Source organism: Loxodonta africana, chromosome 4 (genome assembly GCF_030014295.1).
Source record: "Loxodonta africana isolate mLoxAfr1 chromosome 4, mLoxAfr1.hap2, whole genome shotgun sequence".
NCBI lineage: Eukaryota > Metazoa > Chordata > Mammalia > Proboscidea > Elephantidae > Loxodonta > Loxodonta africana.
In genome coordinates this window covers 8,988,093-9,012,249 of record NC_087345.1, presented here as the reverse complement: position 1 = coordinate 9,012,249, position 24,157 = coordinate 8,988,093, and the positions used below count along the sequence as shown (strand labels likewise).

At 40.9% G+C, this 24,157-nt stretch overlaps 1 protein-coding gene across 1 annotated transcript in view; it reads right to left on the bottom strand.

The window, feature by feature from the left end:
* The window catches only part of EFCAB6 (EF-hand calcium binding domain 6), a 338,133-nt gene that overhangs the window by 247,602 nt on the left and 66,374 nt on the right, over positions 1-24,157 (bottom strand). The window contains exons 7-8 of the mRNA XM_003419798.3: positions 17,528-17,652; positions 12,567-12,715 (exon numbers count right to left, since the gene is read on the bottom strand). Coding sequence (XP_003419846.2) covers positions 12,567-12,715; positions 17,528-17,652 — 274 coding nt within the window. The remainder of the gene's footprint in view (positions 1-12,566; positions 12,716-17,527; positions 17,653-24,157) is intronic.

Below are 24,157 nucleotides of genomic sequence, written 5' to 3'. Positions count from 1 at the left end.
GATCCACATCCCTTCTCCTTCCTTCCTTCTCTACTCTGAGTGCGCCCTGGTGGACTGTGTCCACTGGGCTCTCTTGCCTCTAGTTTTCAGTTGGGTATGGCCACAGTTAGGCACCAGCAAAAGCAGGAGACTGGAGGGTGAGAGGAGAGAGATGGTGGGCTACTTGTTCCCCCAGCTCCCGCCCTGCTGGGCTACAGCTTGGCAGGAGGTCACGTTCTTCTAAGACCTCAACTCCTATTGGGTGACCCTCCTTTAGCTATAGTTCCTTCTCATTTCACTAACTGCTCCCTCTCTTGCCCCTTCAGGCCTGTAAGCGGTAACAGTTTCCCACGGCTGGCGGTCCTGAGATGCTTCCCTTCTACTGATTTCACTTACTGCTGCCCTCACCGGGGTGACAGAGCTTCCATAAACTCATGTCAACCAGGCTTTGTAGCACACCAGCTGTCTTCTGCCAGGACCCTGACCAGTACGTGTCCAAATTAAGAAGACACAAGGCATGTGGGTTTAAAGTGGTTTGAATAATAACTGAAAATATATCTCAGAGTACTGCCACCACACTTCATATGACTTGGGCTAAATGGCTTGTTTCTTCTGTTTGCATAGCTTCTGCCAGGCTACTAACGTTACCAGCGTGAACGGGTAAACTCTCAACAGGAGACGTTTCTCCGTGAAAACCTCCTCACATGACAGGTTGATGAAGCACAGTCTCTGGTGATTATGCAAGTAACAGCGTTTATTCCATCCTCTCAACTCTTCCTCAAACCTGAGACTTAAACATTGGCTTTATTTTGTAAAAGATCTATTTTATGTCAAAGGCTGGGCAACGTTGAAAAGAACAGCTTGTTAGTGACGGAGGGCAAGCTGGCTGTTCAGTCTACCATTACATTAAAAAATACGTGGGAAGTGGCTTTTCAAGTCTCTAAAATATTATTTGGATCAAAATTTTACGCCCTATTACCATGATGTTAGGGTTTTAAATTTAGGCCCTAGATATTGAATATTAAGAAAAATTAACTAAAAGAGATGTTTAAACTTTTTGTGCTATCCAGTCTTAAATTGGATAATAAGAATAATATCTACATCATTTTCTTAGATGAGATTTTAGATTTTATTTTACTTCTTTCTCTATTCTTTCCTGTATCGTTTGCCTTTTAAGGCAACAGTAAGTATGAATTTTTTAATTTTATTTCTTAAACAAAAATGCAGTAAAACAGACTGTATATTTTGGTGAACAGTTCTGAGTTTCAGCATGTATACATTCATGAAACCACCACAACAATCAGGATACAGAACGCTGCCATCGCCCCCCCACCCCAAAACCTCCCTCCTGCTCCCTCTTTGAAGCCACACCCCTCCCCCACCCCGGCCCCGGCAACCACCGATCTCTCCTCCATCCCAATTGTTCTGCCTTTTCCAGAACGTCATATAAACAGAATCATGGTTGCTTTTACTTAGCATCACGTCTTTGGGATTCATCCATGTTGTTATACGTATCAGCAGTCCATTTCTTTGCGTTGTTTAAAAGTACTGCATTGTGTAGGTGCACCAGTTTATTCATCCATTCATCTGCTGAAGTACGTTTGGGTTATTCCTAGTTTGAGGTGATTATTAATAAAGCTGCTACAAATATTCATATTCAGGTTTTTGAGTGAACTGCTGAATCATTTTTTAAACACGTAAGTCACGCAAGATTTGCCCAGTGCAATCATGGGCTCAACCTGGTAAGTTAACAAAACATAAAAAAAATAAATTCAGAAGCTGAGTTACGGTTTCTCGTGATGACTCAGATGGAAAAGACAGGGAGGGAGGAAGGATGCTCTCCTCCAGAAATACCTGGGGGTCAGAGCCGACCTCCTTCTCACGGGGGCTAAGAGGAGAGCAAGGGAAGAGGGACAGCGGCGTCGCCTACTGGCCAGGGCGGCCCCAGTGCCACTCCCTGCAGGACACTGTCCGACTTCCAACTCATTTTTCTTAGACCAATTCATTCATGGTAAATAACATAATTAGTGCTAAGTCCTTCACAATTACCATTGAAATTCAAGAAATAGGTTAGAAACAGACACTGTGACACTGTAAAGGAACCAACGTTTTGACTAAGGTTTACGGAAAAGAAAAAGGCAATTGGATGGACCGCTGTGGACCACCGTGTATAACAAACATCCGTGCACGACAGAAATCTAGGTCAACAGAATTGAAAAGAAAGCAGAAACTGAGTCAAATTATGGCTAAGAATTTCATACATAACAAAGCAAAAAGGGGGTAAAGAAAGGTCTATTTAATAAATGGTGGTGGGAAAATAGATGACCTGTTTCAAAAAAAAAAATTATTTGGATTTCCACTTTATATTAGGATGAATTAAAGTTGTTTGTGTTTGAAAGAATAAAAAAGACAAAGTAGGATAGAGTTTTTATCAAGCCTGGGTAAAAATGATGAATTTATAGATTTTCCAGTAACAGATGATATTCCAAAAGAAGAAGATTGCTGTATTTAATTATATTAAAATGTAAACTTCAAAACGAGGAAGTGTCATGTAAACGGAGGGGAAGCAGTGGGAAGCTGGGGGAAACAGGAGCGACACTTTCGACATAAAAGGGTTACCTTTTAATGAGTACCTAATTACAAAAAACTATGAAACAAAAAAGCTAATAAAATTGACTTTAAAAAAATCACCGGTGCCGTTAACCAATTAGGACAGGGAGAGAATGCACATCAGGGAGATCGACCAAGCTCAAACACATGGCAATGTCCCACCTCGACATCACTCCAAGGAACAGAGATTAAAACGGTCCTGAGGCAGAGTTTTATACCTCTTCAGTTATCAGTATTTCAGAGCGATGTTAATATTCAACGCTGGGAAGACTACGAAACCAGAACGCTCACACCATGTTGACGGCAGTGTGAATCACTGCAGCCAGGATTTGGCAATCCGTATAAAATCTCGCAAAAGCATTCATGCTCTCTGGCCTCGTTCAGAAATACATTCTGGGGAAAAAGTACTCCGCCAAAGGGAAGAGCAATACGCCTGAAGATCACCTCTCTGATCTTACTGATAACGCCATTCACCTGCCCATGCTGCCGCTGCACCTACAGCAGGCCTCAAGTTCCTCACTGGGGTCGTGGCCTGTCTCTCCACCTGCACCTGGTGGTGCCTCTCGCCCCCTCTAGCCAACTCAGCTTTAGTCACGCTGACTTCTGCCCGGAAGTCTCCTCCCTGAGTTCTTCCCATGGCTGCCCCACTCACCTCTCAGGTCTCAGTTCAAATGTCACCTTTTCACAGAGGCCTTCCCAGACCACTCTAAGTCATCCGTCACTGTTATTCTCCAAGACAGTTCCCTGGTGACGGTCTTTATAGCACTCACGATGGTTAATCTTATGTGTCAATGTGGCTAGGCCATGCTGCCCAACTGTATGGTCAAACACAGGTCTAGATGTTGCCCTGAAGGCACGAACATTTGATTATCATCTAAATCAGCTGACCTCATGCTAAGTGGATTACCCTCCATAATGTGGGTGGGCCTCATTCAATCAGCTGAAGGCTTTAGAGCAAAAAACTGAGGTAAACTAAGGAAGAACAGTTCTGTTTCAAGACTAGACATACACAAGACTGTCAGGGTTTCCAGCCACCTGATCTATGGATTTTGGACTTGCCAGCCCCCACAATCATATATGTGTATAAACATATATATACATATGTAGGTACATTTATATATATTATATAGATGTATAATCAAGAGAACCTAAGAGTATATACCATACTTTTATGCAAATGACATGCACCTTTTATGTTCGTTTGCCAACCACGCCCTCCTCCCGACGAGGTATTTTTGTAAGTGTGCTATGCTTATTTTTTACAGCAACATTTGTGTAAAAACACAGTATATACTCCAGCTAGTTCTGTTTCTCTAGAGAAACCTCACGAAGAGAGCACTAATCACATTCTATATTTTATTTCATTGCTTATTTGTTTGTTTATTCCTGGTCTCCCTCATGAGCATGTGAAGTTCCATGAGGGCCGGGATTAAGTCTTTCTTATTCTCTGATAAATTCCAAGTCTCTAGCACAGTACCCATACAATCCTTCACTACTGGAAATTGAGGCCTGAATTTTTTTTTCTTCTTCAGTTGATTCAGCTTGAGAAATGTTGAGTGAGTTCTTCCCCTTTGGTTTTCTAACTCCAGGTCTTTACACATGTCATTATAATACTTTACTCTGTCTTCTCGAAAAGAAGAACAAACAAATCTGTCTCGGAAGAAGTACAGCCAGAATGCTCCTTAGAAGCAAGGATGGTGAGACTTTGCCTCTCATACTCTGGATATGTTATCAGGCGGGATCAGTCCCTGGAGAAGGACATCATGCTTGGTAAAGTAGAGGGTCAGCAAAAAGAGGAAGACTTTCAACAAGATGGATTGACACAGTAGCTGCAACAATGGGCTCGAGCCTAACAACGATTGAGAGGATGGCACAGGACCAGGCATTTCCTTCTGTTGTACACAGGGTCACTATGAGTTGGAACCAACTCGATGGCACCTAACAACAACAACAGCACAGTACCTGCTACATAGTAGGTGCTCAAGAATTATTTCTTGACTGACTGACCAACAGAACATGTGAATAAAAAAACATGCAAAAGTAAAAAGAAACTAAAGACTCAGAATGACGGTGAAACAGTTAAATACATTCTGATATAAGAAATTAAAGTATTCTAACTGAAAGGTTGTTGGTTCAAACCCACCCAATGGTTCTACAGGAGAAAGACATTGCCACCGAGTCAATTCCTACTCATAGCAACCCTATAGGACAGAGTAGAACTGTTCCATAGGGTTTTCAAGGAGTGGTTGGTGGATTTGAACTGCTACCCTTTTTGGTTAGCAGCCTGAGCTCTTAACCACTGTGCCACCAGGGCTCCATAAAGATTACAGCCTAGAAACTCCTATAAGGAAGTCCTGCCCTGTCACATGGAGTCACTATGAGTTGGAATTAACTAAACAGCACCTAACAACAAAAACTGATCTCAACTCAAGCAAAGCAGCCCCTTTGAAAATGCTGTTTGCTTTCTCTGGATGAAATGTTTTTCTCCAACTTATCCATGTGGGAAACTCCTATTCACCCCTGAAATGTTCAAATCAGTAGTTTATTCCATGGAGATTTTTCTGACTTCCCAGGCAGCATAAACACATTAACGGACAGTTTCTGGCAACAGAGGGGACCTCCCCCAACCTCTTAGAAATACTGGAATAAATACATCAACAAAAAAATATTTTAAACACAGCTGAAATTGAAACCAAGAAAGGGAAATCCACAGCAGCTAGATGCAGGAGGAAACCAACCCTGGAGAAATAAGAACATGAGTTATTGTCACAACAGTCTGGGGCTCTTGTCAGACCTAGACAGACAGGATGTGCTGAAGGCAGCCCTGAATGTAATGGAGCCTCTCAGGGGCTAGGGTTTGAACCCCATTTGGGGTTAGAAGACTTGGGATTGTGCAAGACTGGAAATACATTTGGCAGAGTTGAAGAGACTTAGTGAACCAAAATAGATCCTAAGAAAATAGCCAGAATGCAGCTCACAGACAAAAATACAAAAGAGAGGTTAAGAGATGAGAGTTTAAGAGAATGGAATGAGAAGGTCCAACATATATTTAATAGGAGTTTCAGAAGACCAGTAAGAATGCGGTGGTGACATTCAAAGAAAAATTCCTGTTTTTTCTAGAATTCATGAAAGACACAAATCCTCAGACTAAGATAACATAAGTCTGAGAAGGTTAATAAAGATTTCTGTACTGAGACACATTATAGTGAGGCTACAGAATAATGAAAACAAAGAGAGAATCTTAAAGGCAGCCAGAAAGAAAAAAGATCACCTCTAAGGGAATGACAACGAGACTGACAACAGACTCTCAACAGCAGCAGCAGAAGCCAGAGGGCCATCGGGAATAGCTTCAAAGGGCTAAGAGAAAACAAACAAGAATTCTATTCCCTGATAAATTTTCATTACAGAGTAAGGGCAAAATGAAGAAATTTTTGAAAACAAAGACTGAGCTTACCACTCACAGGACCTCACTAAAGGGACTACTAAAAGATATACTCAGGAAAATGAATCCAGAAGGAAGGGGTGAGATAGAAGCAGCAGCAATGAGCAAACCAACTGGAAATCTAAACAAGCATGGACAGTATAAACCAATAACAACAACTCACCCAGGTACTATGGAAAACAAGGCAGAACGAATATACTAATCAAAGACAACATGTAAGTCAAAGGCGTTTGTTTTATTCAGGACAGTAGAAATACTAACTTTAGGCTTTATAACTTTAGAATGCACGTTAAGATTTTTAAGGATAACTACTATAAGGATAGACATAAAAGGTATAAATCCCAAAATAGTTGAGAGGGGGAAAAAAAGAGTGATAAATTCAACCAATACCAAACAAGATGGAAAGGGAAAAAAAAAGGTAAATAATAGAAAGTACAAAATAAAATGGTAGGAAAAATAAATAAATAACATGGTAAACCAAACCAAACCCATTAACCAAACCCATTGCTGTTGAGTCGATTTAAATCCATAGCACCCTATAGGACAGAGCAGAACTGCCCCAGAAGGTTTCCAAGAAGCAGCTGCTGGATTCTAACTTCCGACCTTTTGGTCAGCAGCCAAGCTCTTAGCCACTGCACCACCAGGGCTTCAGATAGAATGGTAGGAGAAAAAATTCCACACATGTCAATCATAATAAATGGAAACAGACTAAACTTGACGGTTAAAAGGCAAAGATTTTCATTTTGAAATTTTAGGGATCCATATATAGGGTGCTATGGGTTTAAATCGACTCAACAGCAATGGGTTTGGTTTGGTTTACCATTTTATTTATTTATTTTTCCTACCATTTTATTTTGGCTATAGATATATATGCCATATATATATATATACATATATGCTATATATATATGCTCCCCCACGTGTCTGTCAGTTTTTCATACTGTGGGGGCTTGCATATTGCTGTGTTCCTGGAAGCTATGCCACCAGTATTCAGATACCAGCAGGGTCACACATGGAGGACAGATTTCAGCCGAGCTTCCAGACTAAGACAGACTACGAAGAAGACCCGACATTCTGCTTCTGAAAAGCATTAGCCAGTGCAAACCTTATGAATAGCAGCAGAACACTGTCTGGTATAGTGCTGGGGAAGAGTTGCCTCCTCAAAGTAGAGTCAACCTTAATGACGTGGATGAAGTAAAGCTTTCAGGACCTTCATTTGCTGGTGTGGCATGACTCAAAATGAGAAGAAAACAGCTGCAAACGTCCATTAATAATCGGAACCTGGAATGTACAAAGTATGAATCTAGGAAAAGTGGAAATCATTGAAAATGCAATGGAACGCATAAACATCGATATCCTAGACGTTTGTGAGCGGAAAAGGACTGATATTGGTCATTTTGAATCGGACAATCATATAGTCTACTATGCTGGGAATGACAACTTCAAGAGGAATGGTGTTACATTCATCGTCAAAAAGAACATTTCAAGATCTATCCTGAAGTACAATGCTGTCAGTGATAGGATAATATCCATATGTCTACGAGGAAGACCAGTTAATAAGACTATTATTCAAATTTTTGCACCAATCACTAGGGCCAAATATGAAGAGATTGAAGATTTTTATCAGCTGCTGCAGTCTGAAACTGATTGAATATGCAATCAAGATGCATTGATAATAACTGGCGATTGGAATGCAAAAGTTGGAAACAAAGAAGAAGGATCAGTAGTTGGAAAATATGGCCTTGGTGATAGAAACAATGCCAGAGATCAAATGATAGAATTTTGCCAGACCAGCGACTTCTTCATTGCAAATACCTTCTTTCACCAATATAAACGGCGATACTATACACATAGACCTCGCCAGATGGAACACACAAAAATCAAATTGACTACATCTGTGGAAAGAGACAATGGAAAAGCTCAATATCATCAGTCAGAACAAGGTTAGGGGCCCACTGTGGAACAGACCATCAATTGCTCATATACTCATATGCAAGTCCATGAGAGCCAAAATATGACCTTGAGTACATCCCACCTGAATTTAGAGACCATCTGAAGAACAGATTTGACGCATTGAACACTAGTGACTGAAGACCAGACGAGTTGTGGAATGATATCAAGGACATCATACATGAAGAAAGGTCATTGAAAAGACAGGAAAGAAAGAAAAGACCAAGATGGATGTCAGAGAAGACTCTGAAACTTGCTCTCGAACATCGAGCAGCTAAAGCAAAAGAAAGAATTGGTGAAATAAAAGAACTGAACAGAAGATTGCAAAGGGCCTCTCGAGAAGACAAAGTATTATAATGACAGGCGCAAAGAGCTGGAGATGGAAAGTCAAAAGGGAAGAACATGCTTGGCATTTCTCAAGTTGAAAGAACTGAGTAAAAAATTCAAGCCTTGAGTTGCAATAGTGAAGGATTCTATGGGGAAAATATTAAACGACACAGGAAGCATCAAAAGAAGATGGAAGGAATACACAGACTCGCTATACCAAAAAGAATTAGTCGATGTTCAACCATTTCAAGAGGTGGCATATGACCAGGGACCAATAGTGCTGAAGGAAGACATCCAAGCTGCTCTGAAGGCACTGGAGAAAAACAAGGCTCCAGGAATTGATGGAACATCAATTGAGATGTTTCAACAAACAGATGCAGCGTGGGAGTTGCTCACTCATCTATGCCAAGAAATATGGAAGACAGCTTCCTGGCCAACTGACTGGAAGAGATCCATATTTATGCCTATTCCCAAGAAAGGTGATCCAACTGAGTGTGGAAATTATAGAACAATATCATTAATATCACACGTGAACAAAATTCTGCTGAAGATCATTCAAAAACGGCTGCAGCAGTGTATCGACAGGGAACTGCCAGAAATTCAGGCCAGTTTCAGAAGAGGATGTGGAACCAGGGATATCATTGCTGATGTCAGATGGATCCTGGCTGAAAGCAGAGAACACCAGAAGGCTGTTTACCTGTGTTTTATTGACTATGCCAAGGCATTCAACTGTGTGGATCATAACAAATTACGGATAACATTGCCAAGAATGGGAATTCCAGAACACTTAATTGTGCTCATGAGGAATCTTTACATAGATCAAGAGGAAGTTGTTTGGACAGAACACAGGAATACTGATTGGTTTAAAGTCATGAAAGGTGTGCATCAGGGTTGTATTCTTTCACCACACCTATTCAATCTGTATGCTGAGCAAATAATCCAAGAAGCTGGACTAGATGAAGAAGAACGGGGCATCAGGATTGGAGAAAGACTCATTAACAACTTGTGTTATGAAGATGACACAGCCTTTCTTGCTGAAAGTGAAGAGGACTTGAAGCACTTACTGATGAAAATCAAAGACTACAGCCTTCAGTATGGATTGCACCTCAACGTAAAGAAAACAAAAATCCTCACAACTGGACCAATGAGCAACATCATGATAAACGGAGAAAAGATTGAAGGTGTCAGGGATTTCATTTTAATTGGATCCACAATCAACAGCCACGGAAGGAGCAGTCAAGAAATCAAAAGATGCATTGCATTGGGTAAATCTGCTGCAAAGGACCTCTTTAAAGTGTTGAAGAGCAAAGATGTCACCCTGAGGAATAAGGTGCACCTCACCCAAGCCATGGTATTTTCAATCGCATCATATGCATGTGAAAGCTGGACAATGAATAAGGAAGACCGAAGAAGAATTGACGCCTTTGAATTGTGGTGTTGGCAAAGAGTATTGAATATACCATGGACTGCCAAAGGAATGAACAAATCTGTCTTAGAAGAAGTACAACCAGAATGTTCCTTAGAGGCAAGGATGGCGAGACTGCATCTTACATAGTCTGGACATGTTGTCAGGAGGGATCAGTCCCTGGAGAAGGACATTATGCTTGGCAGAGTACAGGGTCAGTGGAAAAGAGGAAGACCTTCGACAAGGTGGGTTGACACAGTGGCTGCAACAATGAGCTCAAGCATAGCAACAATTGTAAAGATGGCTCAGGACCGGGCAGTGTTTTGTTCTGTTGTGCATAGGGTCGCTATGAGTCGGAACCCACTCAACGGCACCGAACAACAACAACAAACATATGTATGCTATTTTATAAAAAACACACTTAAAACACAACAATGAAAAAGTGAAAATAAACTGTTGGAAAAGATTTACCAACAAATAGTAATCAAAAGAAAACTGTTATGGCTGTTTTAATACCTGGTAGGATAGACCAAAAAGGCATTCGTGGAGGTAAAAGAATTATTACATAAAGAGGACAGCTGACCAAGAAGATATGACAAATCTGTCCTTCTGATGTGTGCACCAAGAGACATGTACATCGTAACAATTCACAGTATTAGTGCTTGCACGTCCAAAGCATCTGCTCTTGTCTCCTGTGCTCTGTTCTGCTTGGAATTCTGGGTGCATGTGTAGTCAGAAATCCCTGGGTCCCTGACTGTAACACCTTGGCAGCACCTAACACACTGCTCTAGGCCCCCGTCATAGTCTTCATAGACAGTATCACTCTGGCAAGCCACTCTGACTTGACTCTATTTACAATTTATTTCTGCATTCTCAGCGTCTACCACAGTGTTTGTCAGAGAAAGGCACTCAATAAATGTCTGCTGAATTAACAACTTTTTATACATCCATTAAAATGATAATTTTGAAGACTATGGGGCCAGTATGAAAATGCTTATAATACACATTTCGATCTAAAAAGCACAATACAAAACTGTAGATGTACTTTGATGACAAATATGTGAAAGTTATATATGTATGTGGACACAAAATGGAAGAGAACATGGAAATATGGAAATAGTAAACTTGTTTTGTAAGATGGATGTGGCTTTTTAATTATTACTTTACTATTTTTTATTATTGCTATTAAATTACCATGTGCATTATTAATTGAAAGAAATGGCGATACAAGTTTAGCTATCTAAGAAAGTAATCCCTGAGAGGCGTCACCGGGCAATAGAGATGTTTTCTGCACCATGGAAACATTTACTCCTGGGGCCAAGTGCTTCTAGCTCTCAAGGCGCTTCCGTGTTGGCCCAGGGTGATGCTCTGTGGACATACAGGGTGCTGAGGAGCAAAAAAGAAGAGTTACGGGAATCAACTCAGCAGGTGTAGCTCAATGCCGTTTCTTTCTAGGAAGCTCCGGAGTCCACCAATTATCCAGAGTTTTATACAGCCATCTTTCTGTTCGCCTCTATGGACAGAAAACCAAATCAATGAGAGTATTCTCTGCCACCCAGACTGTGGCCTACATGTACCATTTGCAACTAAAAGGAACCAGGGCTCCTTGGAGAGATGGCTGATTTCAGATCGGGGGTGAGAAATATACACGATGAGCCCGGAACATCTAGTCATACCAGAAAGCAAGTTATCAAAGACTACAGGGTCACGTCAACAGGACTCAGGGGCGACTTCAAGTGGCCCCACCAGTCAATTCTCAATAAGGGTAGTATCTGTAATGAGTTGAAACACATCAAATATGTTTAAATTCATAATACGTTTTAAAGAAAAAACACTCAGTGCTCACTTGTGGAAGATGTTGGGGAGCCAATTCATTAGTTGAAAAAGTGGAAAACAAAGAGAAGAATCAAGGACAGCCTGCCTTTCCTCTACTAACTGTGCCTCATTGTTACCAAATAGTCGGTGAAGGAAGGTTTTTCAATACAGAAGAATTTCAGCTCGTAAAAGAAGGAATGATAGAAATAGAATATCACCACTTCATCATTCCTAACGAATTAATGGATGTAGGTATGATCAACAACGGCAGCTGACATCACAAAGAGGGACCACCAGCCAATATACGCTTCCTGATAAAAGTATGCCACCACCTATGAGGTATTCTTGCCAAAAAGACTGGAAGTGGGTTTGTAAATCTAACTACCAACTGATGGATGACAGGGCAGAGGAGTGGGGGAGAGAGGAGTATATTAAATGTCACTATGGGCTGCAGTAAGTCACATCTAGATAGTAAGGAACTCTTCATAGCAAACCATCTGGGCTTCTTCTACACATACATCTCAACGAAATAATAAATGAAGAGGGAACCTATAGGTTAGGAAAGAGTTGAGACAAATCAACCAACTGCAATGTATGAACCTTATGTGGATATTGACTCGAATAAATTGTAAAACAAAACAGGGGACAATCAGATAAATTTGAACCCTGACTGGCTATTAATTAATATTATCGATAACTCTATTAGGTGTGAAGATGGTATTTTCACCATGCTGTCTTCTTAACTTCTCGAGAGACATATGGAAACCCTTCCAGATGAAATGATGTGATGTCTGGTATTTGTTTCAAAAATATCTGGGGTTGAGGGAAAATGGGCAGGGATATAAATGAATTAGGACTGACCATGACGCAGTAACTGCTGAAGCTGGTAGGGGGTACACTGGGGTTCATTACATGATTCTATTTCCGTATGCTTGAAATTTTTAGTAATAAATAAAACATTAATAAGAAAATAAATGAGGTTTATTCTCATGGTTGACGTTTGAAAAAAAAATGTCAAGAAAACAACAGGGCTCTTACCTTTTCATTAACTGGAGAAAAATTCTTCTGGGGAGTCGGTACACAAAGGCATCGAGGACGACCTTGAGGTAATTCAGAGATATGTAGCCACTGTTGCAGGTGTCCCCTGCACTGAGCCCCTTTTCCACCTTCTCAAAGGACTTCAAAAGCTGAGAGGGGTTAGAAATAGAGCATTACATTCATGAACATCTACTAAATGGGGCTATCCAGCCATTTTATTTTTACCAAAATCCCTTCGCGTTTTCCTCTCCACAGTGATCAAAAAGGTTACTATGGCAGGTACTGAACTTCAAATGTTTAATTGATGAGTTCACTATAAAACACTGTTCCCCGTCACAGCCACTCAACTGACAAGGCAGGCAAGTTTCTCGGGGAAAAACAGCACACATAATAGATCTACCTCAAATCTCAGGGCTAAAAATACTTGGTGGATCTGCCAGTTTGATACATCTTCCTTAATATACTTCCAAGCCATCCCTACTGTGAGCGCACGCTATGTTTCGCCTGATTAAATCAGGCCAATCAAACAACCAAGCTGGCAGCAGTGTATTAAAAACTAGAAGCAGCTTTTACAGTAAAAAAGATTCATCTAAAGATCACATAAACATAGGATACACTGGACATTTCTTTAATCATTCTTTTTTTTTTTTTTTTCTTTTAATGGGAAATTACAAAGAACCTGGCTGAACGAGCTTTGCTTAGGGAACTCTGAAAGCGCTGCAGAGTAGGTTAACGACTGATTTTCACATGACTCATAAAAATACTGTGAAGACTGGTTTTACTTCTAAAGGTTTCCCTGCTGTTTGTTACTGAGTACTAACAATATTCTCCAATGTTTTCAACCCTCCCCACTTTCTTTGAATACAATGTTTCCTGGTTACTAGAGTAGGAACAAAATAACCACCAACTGGGTGTCAAAAGTGACTTAAAAAAAACAAAAAACAAAGGCAGCTGGAACGTGGAAATATATGTACAAGAGTCTCTACCCACTAAAGCAGTGAGAAGAGATTCATTTATTTTTCCTTAGTGTCCACAGGAATATTAGAAATCGAAGAAGAAAATCTTTAAAAATATTCAGAGAATCACAGGACCTAAGCTTCTTGGAAAACTGTATAAAATTAACCCCAAATGTGGCTAAATCTTCCCATTTGTCTTTCAGAAAAGTCAGATGCATTTGAGACCGTGCCCGGAGGAGGACACCCACGGAGGGCAGTCAGAGCCAGGCCCGGAGGAGGGTCTCTGCATATTTACGGTTGTTGTTGTGGGTAGTTGCTGTGGAGTTGATTCCAACTCATGGCAACCCCATGTGTGCAGAGTAGGGTTTTCCTCGCTGTGACCTTTTGGAATCAGATAGCCAGGCCTGTCTCCTGAGGTGACTCTGGGTGGGTTTGAACTTCCAACCTTTAGGCTAGTAGATGAGCCCTTAACTGTTTGTTTGCCCCACTCAGGGACTTCCGTGTATTTATTATATTAATGTAATTCATTTTTTTAATCTGGTCTCCAACAGGGTTTTTTGTTTTGTTTTCTCAAGACAGTGTTTCTGATACGACGAAGAGCTTTTAGACAAAGCTCAGGGAATAACGCAGGAGTATCCTTGTGACACGTATGACCTTTGAGGAATTGTCATTTACTGTTTACAAAGGAAGTACAAGCCTTTGTAAAAAAAAAAAAAAAAATGCAAGCAATTCAGAAAATATAAAAAAGGAAGTAAGATTCCTAGAAGTCTCATCATCCAGTTTTGTACGTAGTTTTTCAGAAATTGTCAACACGATCATATAAACATACAATTTTACAGAAATGGTATGATATTACACGTTCAGGTTTGACGAATTCTTTTTTTTCACTTAACAATATGTCATGGACATTTTTCTGTAAAAATTAGTATACATCTACATTATTCTTTTAAATGATACGTGGTATTCCATCATATTACTGACGGACAAGCAAAGAGTATGCCCCTTTCTCCATGTTTACACGTTGAGTTTTGATAACTGTTTCCCTGGCCCCCATTTAAATGACGCCCCTCTTGTTCCTTTTCTGTCAACAGTGTTCAAAAAATCCTGTATTTATCAGTGTGTTCACTTGCCTAACGTTTCTCTCCCTGATGTAAGCAACAATTGTGAGGATGGCACAGAAGCAGGCTGTTTTGTTTGTACATAGGGTCACTATGAGTCAGAACTAACTTGACGACACCAACAATTATTATCTAGAACAAAGCACAATTTTGTCATGCAGTCCCACTGCCGTCGAGTCAATTCCAACTCATAGCAACCCTCCAGGACAGAGTAGAACTGCCTCATAGGGTTCCCAAGGCTGTCATCTTTAAGGAAGCTGATCAACCACCTTCTTCCTGGGGAGCAGCTGACAGGTTCCAACTGCTAACTTTCAGTCAGCAGCCAAGTCAGCCGCACCACCAGGGCTCCTCTGATGCGCGTTAAATCTACTTAGATATGAAACGAAGGCAAAACAACTGGGGAAATTACGGTAACAGAACAGAATGTACATATTATAAACTCTGACTAAGAACAAAGATTAATCATTAAAGTTTCTGAAGGGAGGAGAGGTCGGAAGACACACGCAAGTGCCATCACTTTAATTGCACAGCAGAGAGCAAGCCCATACGTAATGCCTGTCATTGAGACATCCTTCACAAACACCATCATTTCTCCAGCCCTTAGTGGCTTTCTTAATCTCTTATCTGAAAGTCGTTTTTGGGACCTAATATCTCTAGTGGTAAAGAAATATTTACCCAAATTTCAGGGACGTCTTTAGTTTCACTTGAGGATAATAGAGTGGGGTTAAGAGCAAGAACGTAGGAGTTATACGGCTTGGGTTTAAACCTTGGCTCCAGGACTTCATTGCAGGGTAACCTTGGACAAGTCATTTAACCTCCTCGTGCCTCTGTTTCCTCATCTTAAAACTGACACAATAATAACGCCTAGCACCTGGAGTTGCTGTGAAGACTGAACCCATAAGGCACTTGGACGCTCCCGGCACACAGGAAGCCCCATAAAAGGGTCGTTATGAAGGTGATGAAGATGTTCCCTTTTCTTTTGGTAAATTCAAGAAAATGTAAATAAAATACGTTTTAGTAGAAAATATGCTGACTATATTCTATCTATGTATCCGTCCACCCTCGCAACCATGCTTCTATATGAATAAAGAGAGGCCTGAAATTATTCTTCACCCAACGTTACGTCTGCTTATTTCTGTGGATTTTGAATAATTTATTACTTTCTTCTTTGTACTTTTCAGAATTGCTTGCATTTTCTCATAATGGTCATGCATCTCTTTGTGCAAACAATTAAGCCTTTAACAACATCAACAGAAAACAAGTTTTACCAGTTCACCAAGAGCATATTAAGTGCTCACTTCTCTAAGACCCTCAGCAATATTTGCTTCTGTTAGTTCTTCCACACTGACATTTTTCTATTGGAAATGTTTCACCAATAATTTGTAAAAGTTCTATGTACGTTAGGAACCGTTATTATTTGTCGGCCATTTACGTTCCAAATATTTTGCCAAGTTTATTATTCGTTGACACAAAGTTTTACTGCACAAAATCTTTTTCTACATCAGGTGGTCACAGGTGTCAGTCTTTTTCTTTATGGCTTCTGGGCTTTAATTCATCCTTAAAAGAGTCTCAATTTCAAGACTTAAAATATTTGATCCACATTATTTATTTTTAAATTTAAATACTTGATGCATATAGAATTTATTTTTCTGTGAAGAGTAGAAGGTTACAAGTGTTTTTCCCAAGTGGCTGGCTAGCTAATTATCCCAATAAGAATTACTGAATAATCCACTCCCCGCTACCACCACACTTTATTAAAATGCCTCATAAAAAAACCCACTGCTGTCGCGTCAACTCCAACTCATGGTGACCCTACAGAACAGAGTAGAACTGCCCCACAGAGTTTCCAAGGAGCAGCTGGCAGATTCAAACTGCTGACCTCTTGGTTGGCAGCCGTAGCACTTAACCACTACGCCACCAGGGTTTCCAAAAAATGCCTCATAGTCTATGCTAAATTCACATATAAAGTTTGGTCCGTTATCTCAGCTATGACCGTGAATCAACCTGGATGGCTAGTGCTGCACCAGAAGAAGAAGGAGAGCCAGGAACAGGAGGAGGACGTGGGCTGTGTCGCTGACTGCCTCCAGGAACAACTGCCTCTTTTGCCTGAGACCAGAAGAATTGGATGGTGCCCAGCTAACATTACTGATTGTTTTGATCAAAGGTTCTATAGAGAATCCTGATCAAAGAGGGGGGAAATGCAGAGCAGAACTTCAAATTCTCACGGACTCCAGACTTTCCGGAGCCACTGATGTTGAATGAACCACCAAAACTATTGCCCTGAGATAATCTTTAAACCTTAAGCCTTTAACCAAAAACACCCCTGAAGTCTTCTTAAAACCAAACAATAGTTCAGCTTAACTAGTAGAGAATGTCTGCCTTGAGCACTGTGTTCTTTCAAGAACTAGCTACATGGGATCAAATTGACAACAGCAACTCAAAAGATTAGACAGGAACCGCAGGGGGCAGTGAGTTTATGTTAACGGGGGAGGAGCAACTCGGAAAAGGAGGGCGAGAATGGCTGTGCAACTTGAAGACTGCAATCAATGTCACTGAATTGTACATGTAGAAATTCCTGAATTGGTATATGTTCCGCTATGTATAGTCTCAACAACAACAAAAAATAAAATAAAATAAATTAAAAAAATAAAATAGTATAATTTCTTTATATAAGTTCTATATGTTTCTTAATAAACGTAGTATGTGAGTAGCACAAGGAGGGGCTTAACAATTAACTCATCATCACCATCACCATTATCAATGTACTGTTGTTATTAAGGAAACAAAGGAGGTATCTGGGTTTTAGGAGATGTTGTAGGACCAATGTCCAGACCTATTGGCTTCCCATTGCTGTCTACTTTGCTCCATCCACACTTTAGATTCTTACCTCTTGGCAAAAGGTCTTCTCAATTTCATCTATGGAGCAGTTTTTCCAGATATCTTCAGATAAATCAGAAATGGGCAAGTACTCCTTACTGGAATTTTTGGCTTGTTGATTCTTCCATGAGACCTCTATTAAAAGAAAATAGCCTTTACTACATTAACATTGCCAAAGGTACATTTAAATATTAAGTGTTTCCTTTTAATCCTCACCTGTCTCATAAAATTAAGACTTGAATACATGCAGAAAACTATGAACCATCTAATAAATGATACTGAAATAACTAGATGGCCATTTTGGAAAAAGTAAAATTAATTTCCTACTTGCTATCTTATTCTAGGAAAAATTCTAGACAGAGTGAATACATATTAAATAGAATAAAAGTAAAATAATAAAACCATAAAAGTAGAAGAAAATAAAGCTAATGTTACATGATACATAATCTTAGTGTGAGAAGGTCATTCCAAGGAAAACATTAAAGCCAGAAATTATTTAAATAATCAATACATCTGATAACATAGTTATTTAATTTTGGCTTGGTTAAAAAAAACACAACAGCAAAAGAAAAATGAGTAGGGAAAAACTATGGTTAATGTGTATATAAAATATACGTTAATTTTCATAATATGTGAGTAGTTCTTACAAATCAGTAAGATAAATATAAATATCCAATTTAAAAAAAGCTCCAGTCATAAACAGGTAATTCACACAAAAAGAACTAGAAAAATTCAATAATGTAGAAAAAGCTGCTCAAACTCATTGGTAATTTAAAAAGTCCCATTACAACAAGTTAGCATTTTTCACTTGTCAAGTAGGCAAGGATTAAAGAAAACGGTAAGAGCTAGCTCTGCTCGTGTATAGAGAACCTGGTACTTGAATACTCTTAAATGCCCTTCTAAAACCTTACACTAATGGAATAATAGGACCACTCAACAAATGCATATGGAGAAGGATATTTTATCTGCTGCAAAAGACCTCTTTAAAGTGTTGAAAAGCAAAGATGTCACCTTGAGGATTCAGTTACGCCCAAACCATGGTATTTTCAATCACCTCACATGTATGCGAAAGCTGGGCAATGAATAAGGAAGACTGAAGAAGAACTGGTGCCTCTGAATTGTGGTGTTGGCAAAGAATATGGGGTATACCATGGACGGCCAGAAGAACGAGCAAATGTGTCTTGGAAGAAGTACAGCCAGAATGGTCCTCAGAAGCGAGGATGGCGAGACTTCATCTCATGTTCTTTGGACGTGTTATCAGGAGGGATCCGTCCCTGGAGAAGGACTTCATACTTGGTAAAGCAGCAGGTCAGCGAAAAAGAGAAAGACCCTCAACAAGATAGACTGACACAGTGGCTGTAACACTGGGCTCAAACATAGCAAAGATTGCGAGGATGGCACAGGACGGGGCAGTGTTTTGTTCTGTTGTACACAGGGTCTCTGTGAGTCGGAAATGACTGGACAGCACCTAACAACAAGGATATTTTCTGCATTGTTTATAAGACAAAAAAAATTAAAACGATCTAAATGTCCATTAATAGAGAGTTGGTTTTATAAACTGTGGTTCATCCAACCTATGAAATACAACACAGACATTAAAAACGAACACACAAGTCTAAATTTATGGACGTGGAAAATTTTTCCCTGATATATATTGTTTTGTGATTGAAAGAAAGGTTGACAAGCATAATTCAATTTTCATTTTAACACTTATTTTGTGTATTTGCCTGTCCATCCACCCATCCATTCATCCATCCATGTATCAGAAATAATATTTAGGCGGAGAATACACCAAAACGAATACTTTGGTAGGATTCAGGTGGTAGGATTGCAGGGAATTGTTATTTTGTGCTCTTGTGTTCCCTGGCTTTTTTGCAACAAGCATGTGTTACTTCACAATAAAAGAGAATAAAATATATCTAAAATATAGCTATTTTCTTTCCCTAAGTTGAAGGCAAAGAATCACAAATGGTTTCCCAGATTTATTTCCTAAAATATCTGCAAATAAGCTTCAGCCAATTTAAGGACACTTATAACTACTCAGCTGCAGTTAACAAACTGTCAGTCATCTGGAATTCCATTTTGCTATCTCAAAAAAAAAAAAAGTCTTTCCTAGTGGATCCTTCTGGGCTACATAAAAAACACAAAGCCAGTCCTTTAGAACTAGGTCTAGATTCTATGGCCTGGGTCAGCTGAGCATTTGAAATATGGAAACTTAGGACATACAACGTGCAAGGGGCTCCAGGAATGATGTAACGGAATCTCATTGAAAGATGAGGAAGCAAAGCCACAGGACCAGGATCTGACTGGGTCGAGCACACAGAGGTCTCCAGTCCGGGCTTTCTGTGCTTTGTCCTATACTCACCCCACTCTGGGAAACCGGTACTCTAAGGACGATTCACAGGAACCCATACAGACCACATGTTTACGGAAACCCATCTGTGTCCTGTTCAAACAACCAGCCAGGGTCTGGAGGATGGAGGGGTGGTAAGGCATGAGGCCTGTCCTCAGGGCACTCACAGTCCAGGAACTCGTGTGCATAGAGTTGTTACAACAGGCTGACTATTGTTGTTGTTGTGTGCCTTTGAGGAGATTCCAGCTCATAGCAAGCCCATGTGACAGAGTAGAACTGCCCCCATAGGGCTTCCAAGGCTGTAATCTTTATGGGAGCAGATTGTCAGATCTTTCTCCAGTGGCACCACTGGGCAGGTTAGCAGCCAAGCGCTTAACCACTGCACCACCAGGGCTAAGGAACTCAATTATAGTCTCTTCTATGACTCCCATCAGTCATACCAGGTTCCATTCTTCAGTGCAGCTTACTAATTCCTGCCACTTTCTGTTTATCCCAAAATTTCCTTTTTAGTATCCAAACCTTACGGGCACTTACGTATGTCATGACTGTAGAAAAGGAAATTTGTTCCTGGGTATCATTGCTTCGTGTGCCCAAAGAGGTGGTGCTTTTCACAAGCAAGAGGATGATGGTTCATTAAGAACACAAACGTAGCAAAAACATGCCAAATAAATAGAAAATATGTATTGTTTGATACATAAAAAAATAAAAAATAATGGGTTGCTGCTAATGTGTGAAATAGAGACTCCCTAGCAGAGGTAAGAACAGCATCAACCCTATAAATGTTGTTGTTGTTGCTAGTTCCTAACCCAACAATAGAGACTCCCTAGCAGAGGTAAGAACAGCATCAACCCTGTAAATGTTGTTGTTGTTGCTAGTTCCTAACCCAACAATCCCAACTCGTGGCAACTGGGGTTCTGCACAGAGTGGAACTGCTCCATAGGATTTTCAAGGCTGCGACCTTCGGAAGCAGATCGCCAGGCTTGATTTCCGAGGCACCTCTGGGTGCGTTCGAACTGCCAACCTTTCAGCTAGTAGTTGAGCATTTGACCATTTGCACCACCCAGGGGCTCCTCAAAACTATAAATAGCTCTTGATAATTCGTCCTTACACAGCACGTTTCCCCCCAAAAAACAGTGTATGTTAGCAAATTTTACCCTTAACATTCATAATTGCTAAATAATAGAACAGCCAGGAGTTCATATTCAAGAGAGCAATGTATACAAAGAAAGATGTGGAACCGTGTGCTTAATTATGAAAGTGAAATTTTCTGAATGCAAATAGGTGAAATATATCTTTAAACGATTACTCTCTTGAGATTATCTTCCAAAAATGTTAAAATCGTGTAGAAAACAAATATTGCCAAAACATGATTAGGTTAAAATTTCATTCTAGAAAAATTGGAAGCATTGTAGAATTTACTTATCTGTTGAGCTTCAGGGAAACCCTGGTGCTATAGTGGTTAAGTGCTACGGCTGCTGACCAAAGGGTCGGCAGTTCAAATCCACCAGGCGCTCCTTGGAAACTCTATGGGGCAGTTCTACTCTGTCCTGTAGGGTTGCTATGAGTCGGATTCGACTCGACGGCACTGGGTTTGGTTTGGGTCTGGTTGAGCTTCAAGGCTAGAGTGCCAAGGAGAACATTTCTCAGTGTGGGATCCTTTGAAATAGGTCAAAGGTTAGGAACTGATTCTGGAAGCAGACTGCCTGGATTTGATAACTGGCCCTGCCACTTCCTCGCTGTGCAACCTTGGGCTTCGTTGCCCCATCTGTGAAAGAGATGGAAAATGGTGTCTATGCCACAGTGCCATACGTGGGTGAGACAGGGCCGTGAGCACGCTGTGCGTGTCTGGCCGTACGTGGGTGAGACGGGGCCGTGAGCACGCTGCGCGCGTCTGGCCGTACGTGGGTGAGACGGGGCCGTGAGCACGCTGCGCGTGTCTGGCACTCAGCAGACAACATATATTAGCTACATGGTGTTGCTGCTGTGTTGTCAGTTGCCACTGTGTTGATTCTGACTCATGGTGACCTGTGTGCAGAGTAGAACTGCTGCATAGGGTTTTCAAGGCTGTGACTCTTTGGAAGCAGACTGCCAGGCCTTTCTTCTGAGGCTCTACTGGGTGGGTTCGAACTGCCAACCTGGAGGCCAGTAGGCGAGTGCTTAACCCTTTGTGCCACCCAGCTGCTTTACTGAGCAATAATTTTAAAACCACAGGAGACAAGGTAGAACAATATCAATCAGACTTAGAAAAACTCAGAAATTAAATGACAGAAGTCAAGGACAAATTTTTAAAAAAAGGTTCATTTCAGACATGAAAACTAAACGTAAGCAGGAAAACCCGCTGCCATCAAGTCCGACTCCTAGTGACCCTAGAGGACAGAGTAGAACTGCTGCATATGGTGGATTTGAACTGCCGACCTTTTGGTTTGCAGCCACAGCACTTAACCACTACGCCACCAGGGCTCTGAAACATAAGCAAGACTGAGACATTTTATCCTATGATAAAGGTTCCTACTCCTGATGTGGCAATCCTGGGGACACTGGGTCAGTAAGCTAAGAAGGCCCACTTCCTATAGACTTAAGCAGAAAGAAATTAGAAGGTAAATCAAAGCCAAAATGATCTTTGTACTGCTCCCCATAGTGTCCCTTTCTTCTTTGTTTGGTTGATACCCAGGGACCTGTCTGGGTTCCTTGGCTTTTCCCAAAACGAGTTAGTAAGGTGGCAACCCACATGGTTCAAATAAAATGGTTTCCATCACGATCCAACCCAGAAAGGACACGCTGATACCATGAGATTTGCATTTGGGGCTGGGGATTTGGCACTAATGGGGTGGAGATGGAGAAAATGAGCAGTTGGCATCGGCAGTTAGTCCATCCTTTACCCCCTACAGCCCAGCAGCCAAGCCTCTGTTTTGATGACCTCCGTGTTAAAACCATTAATATGTTTCAACTACTTTATCTTCTACAGCTTTAACTTAGGACGTCCACAAAAAGGCTTTACCTTCCAACTGAAGGATCTGGATTTCAATTATTAGAGTCATGGAAGAAGTGTTCAATAGGCAAACAGTGCTGAATAAGATTTTATCTTCAGAAGGTCTCTATGACTGGGGTATAGAGAACACACTGGAACCGGCCCACCAGGTAGGCTCTGGCACCAGTTAGGAGGCGGCAGTGAGAACCTGAGCTAATGCTGCAGGCACAGGAATACACAGAAGGATGACGAGATTTATATCCCATCCTTAATCCCATCAAAGATGCCCTCCATTGTGAGATATCTCATTACCTTATGTATCACCGATTAAAAAAGCCTGCTGCCAATTATTGGTAACAATGCAAAAAAAGAAAAATGAGGTTTTCGTGGTGAATTGAAACTATGTTATAGAACTTAACCTCTCACAATACCTACCTATTGAAATAACTAAAAAAGAAAAAAAATGAGCACAAAAATTGTCAGCATAAGCTAAAGCAAAAAACTTTTCATATGGGCAGCTGGAAAGTTTTGCCTCCAATTATGGTGAAGTAGCCCAGACTGAACCAACCCTTCTAGCAGGTGACAATTACAAACCCTGGCCAAAATATAAACCAAAAACGATCTCAATGCACCGGTAGCCCACTGCCATCATAGTGACCCTACAGGACAGAGTAGAACTGCCCCGTAGGGTTTCCTAGGCTGTAAATCTTTACAGAAGCAGGCTACCTATCCTTCTCCTGCACCTGAGAGTAACTGAAAGCAGACATAAATGGGAGGGGAGTTGACACTTGGAAAAATGGAATAGTGCTTTTCGTTGTATGGCTTTTTGCCTGAGGGCAAACTCCAGCTAAAATCAATGTCTTAGGAGCTTCAGGGATCAGAAAACAGAGTTGAGGACTAGAACAGCAGCTGGAAAGTCAGGAGGGAAAGTCCAAAAAGAAGAGAGGTATAGAAGGTGTGATGGCTAAGATTGTGTGTCAACTTGGCTGGGCCGTGATTCTCAGTGTTTATATGTGATCACTCCCATGATTGAATCTGCTGTGTGTAGCCAATCAGTCGAAAGGGAGTTTCCTTGGGGGTGTGGCCTGCATCCAAACATAAGCAGACATTCTGGCTTTTTTGCTCTCTCTGGATCCTGCACTGCCTCCCGTTCGTCTGACCTCTGGCTCTTGGGACTTGAGCTCCAGCTTATCTGCAGACCTTGGGATTCCTCGATCTTCAGAGCCTGAGAGTGGAAGCCCTGCTCTCTGACCTACCAATCCTGGGTTCGCCAGCCCCTGCAGCTACATGAATCAAGAGAAGCCTCTATCCTGATCCAC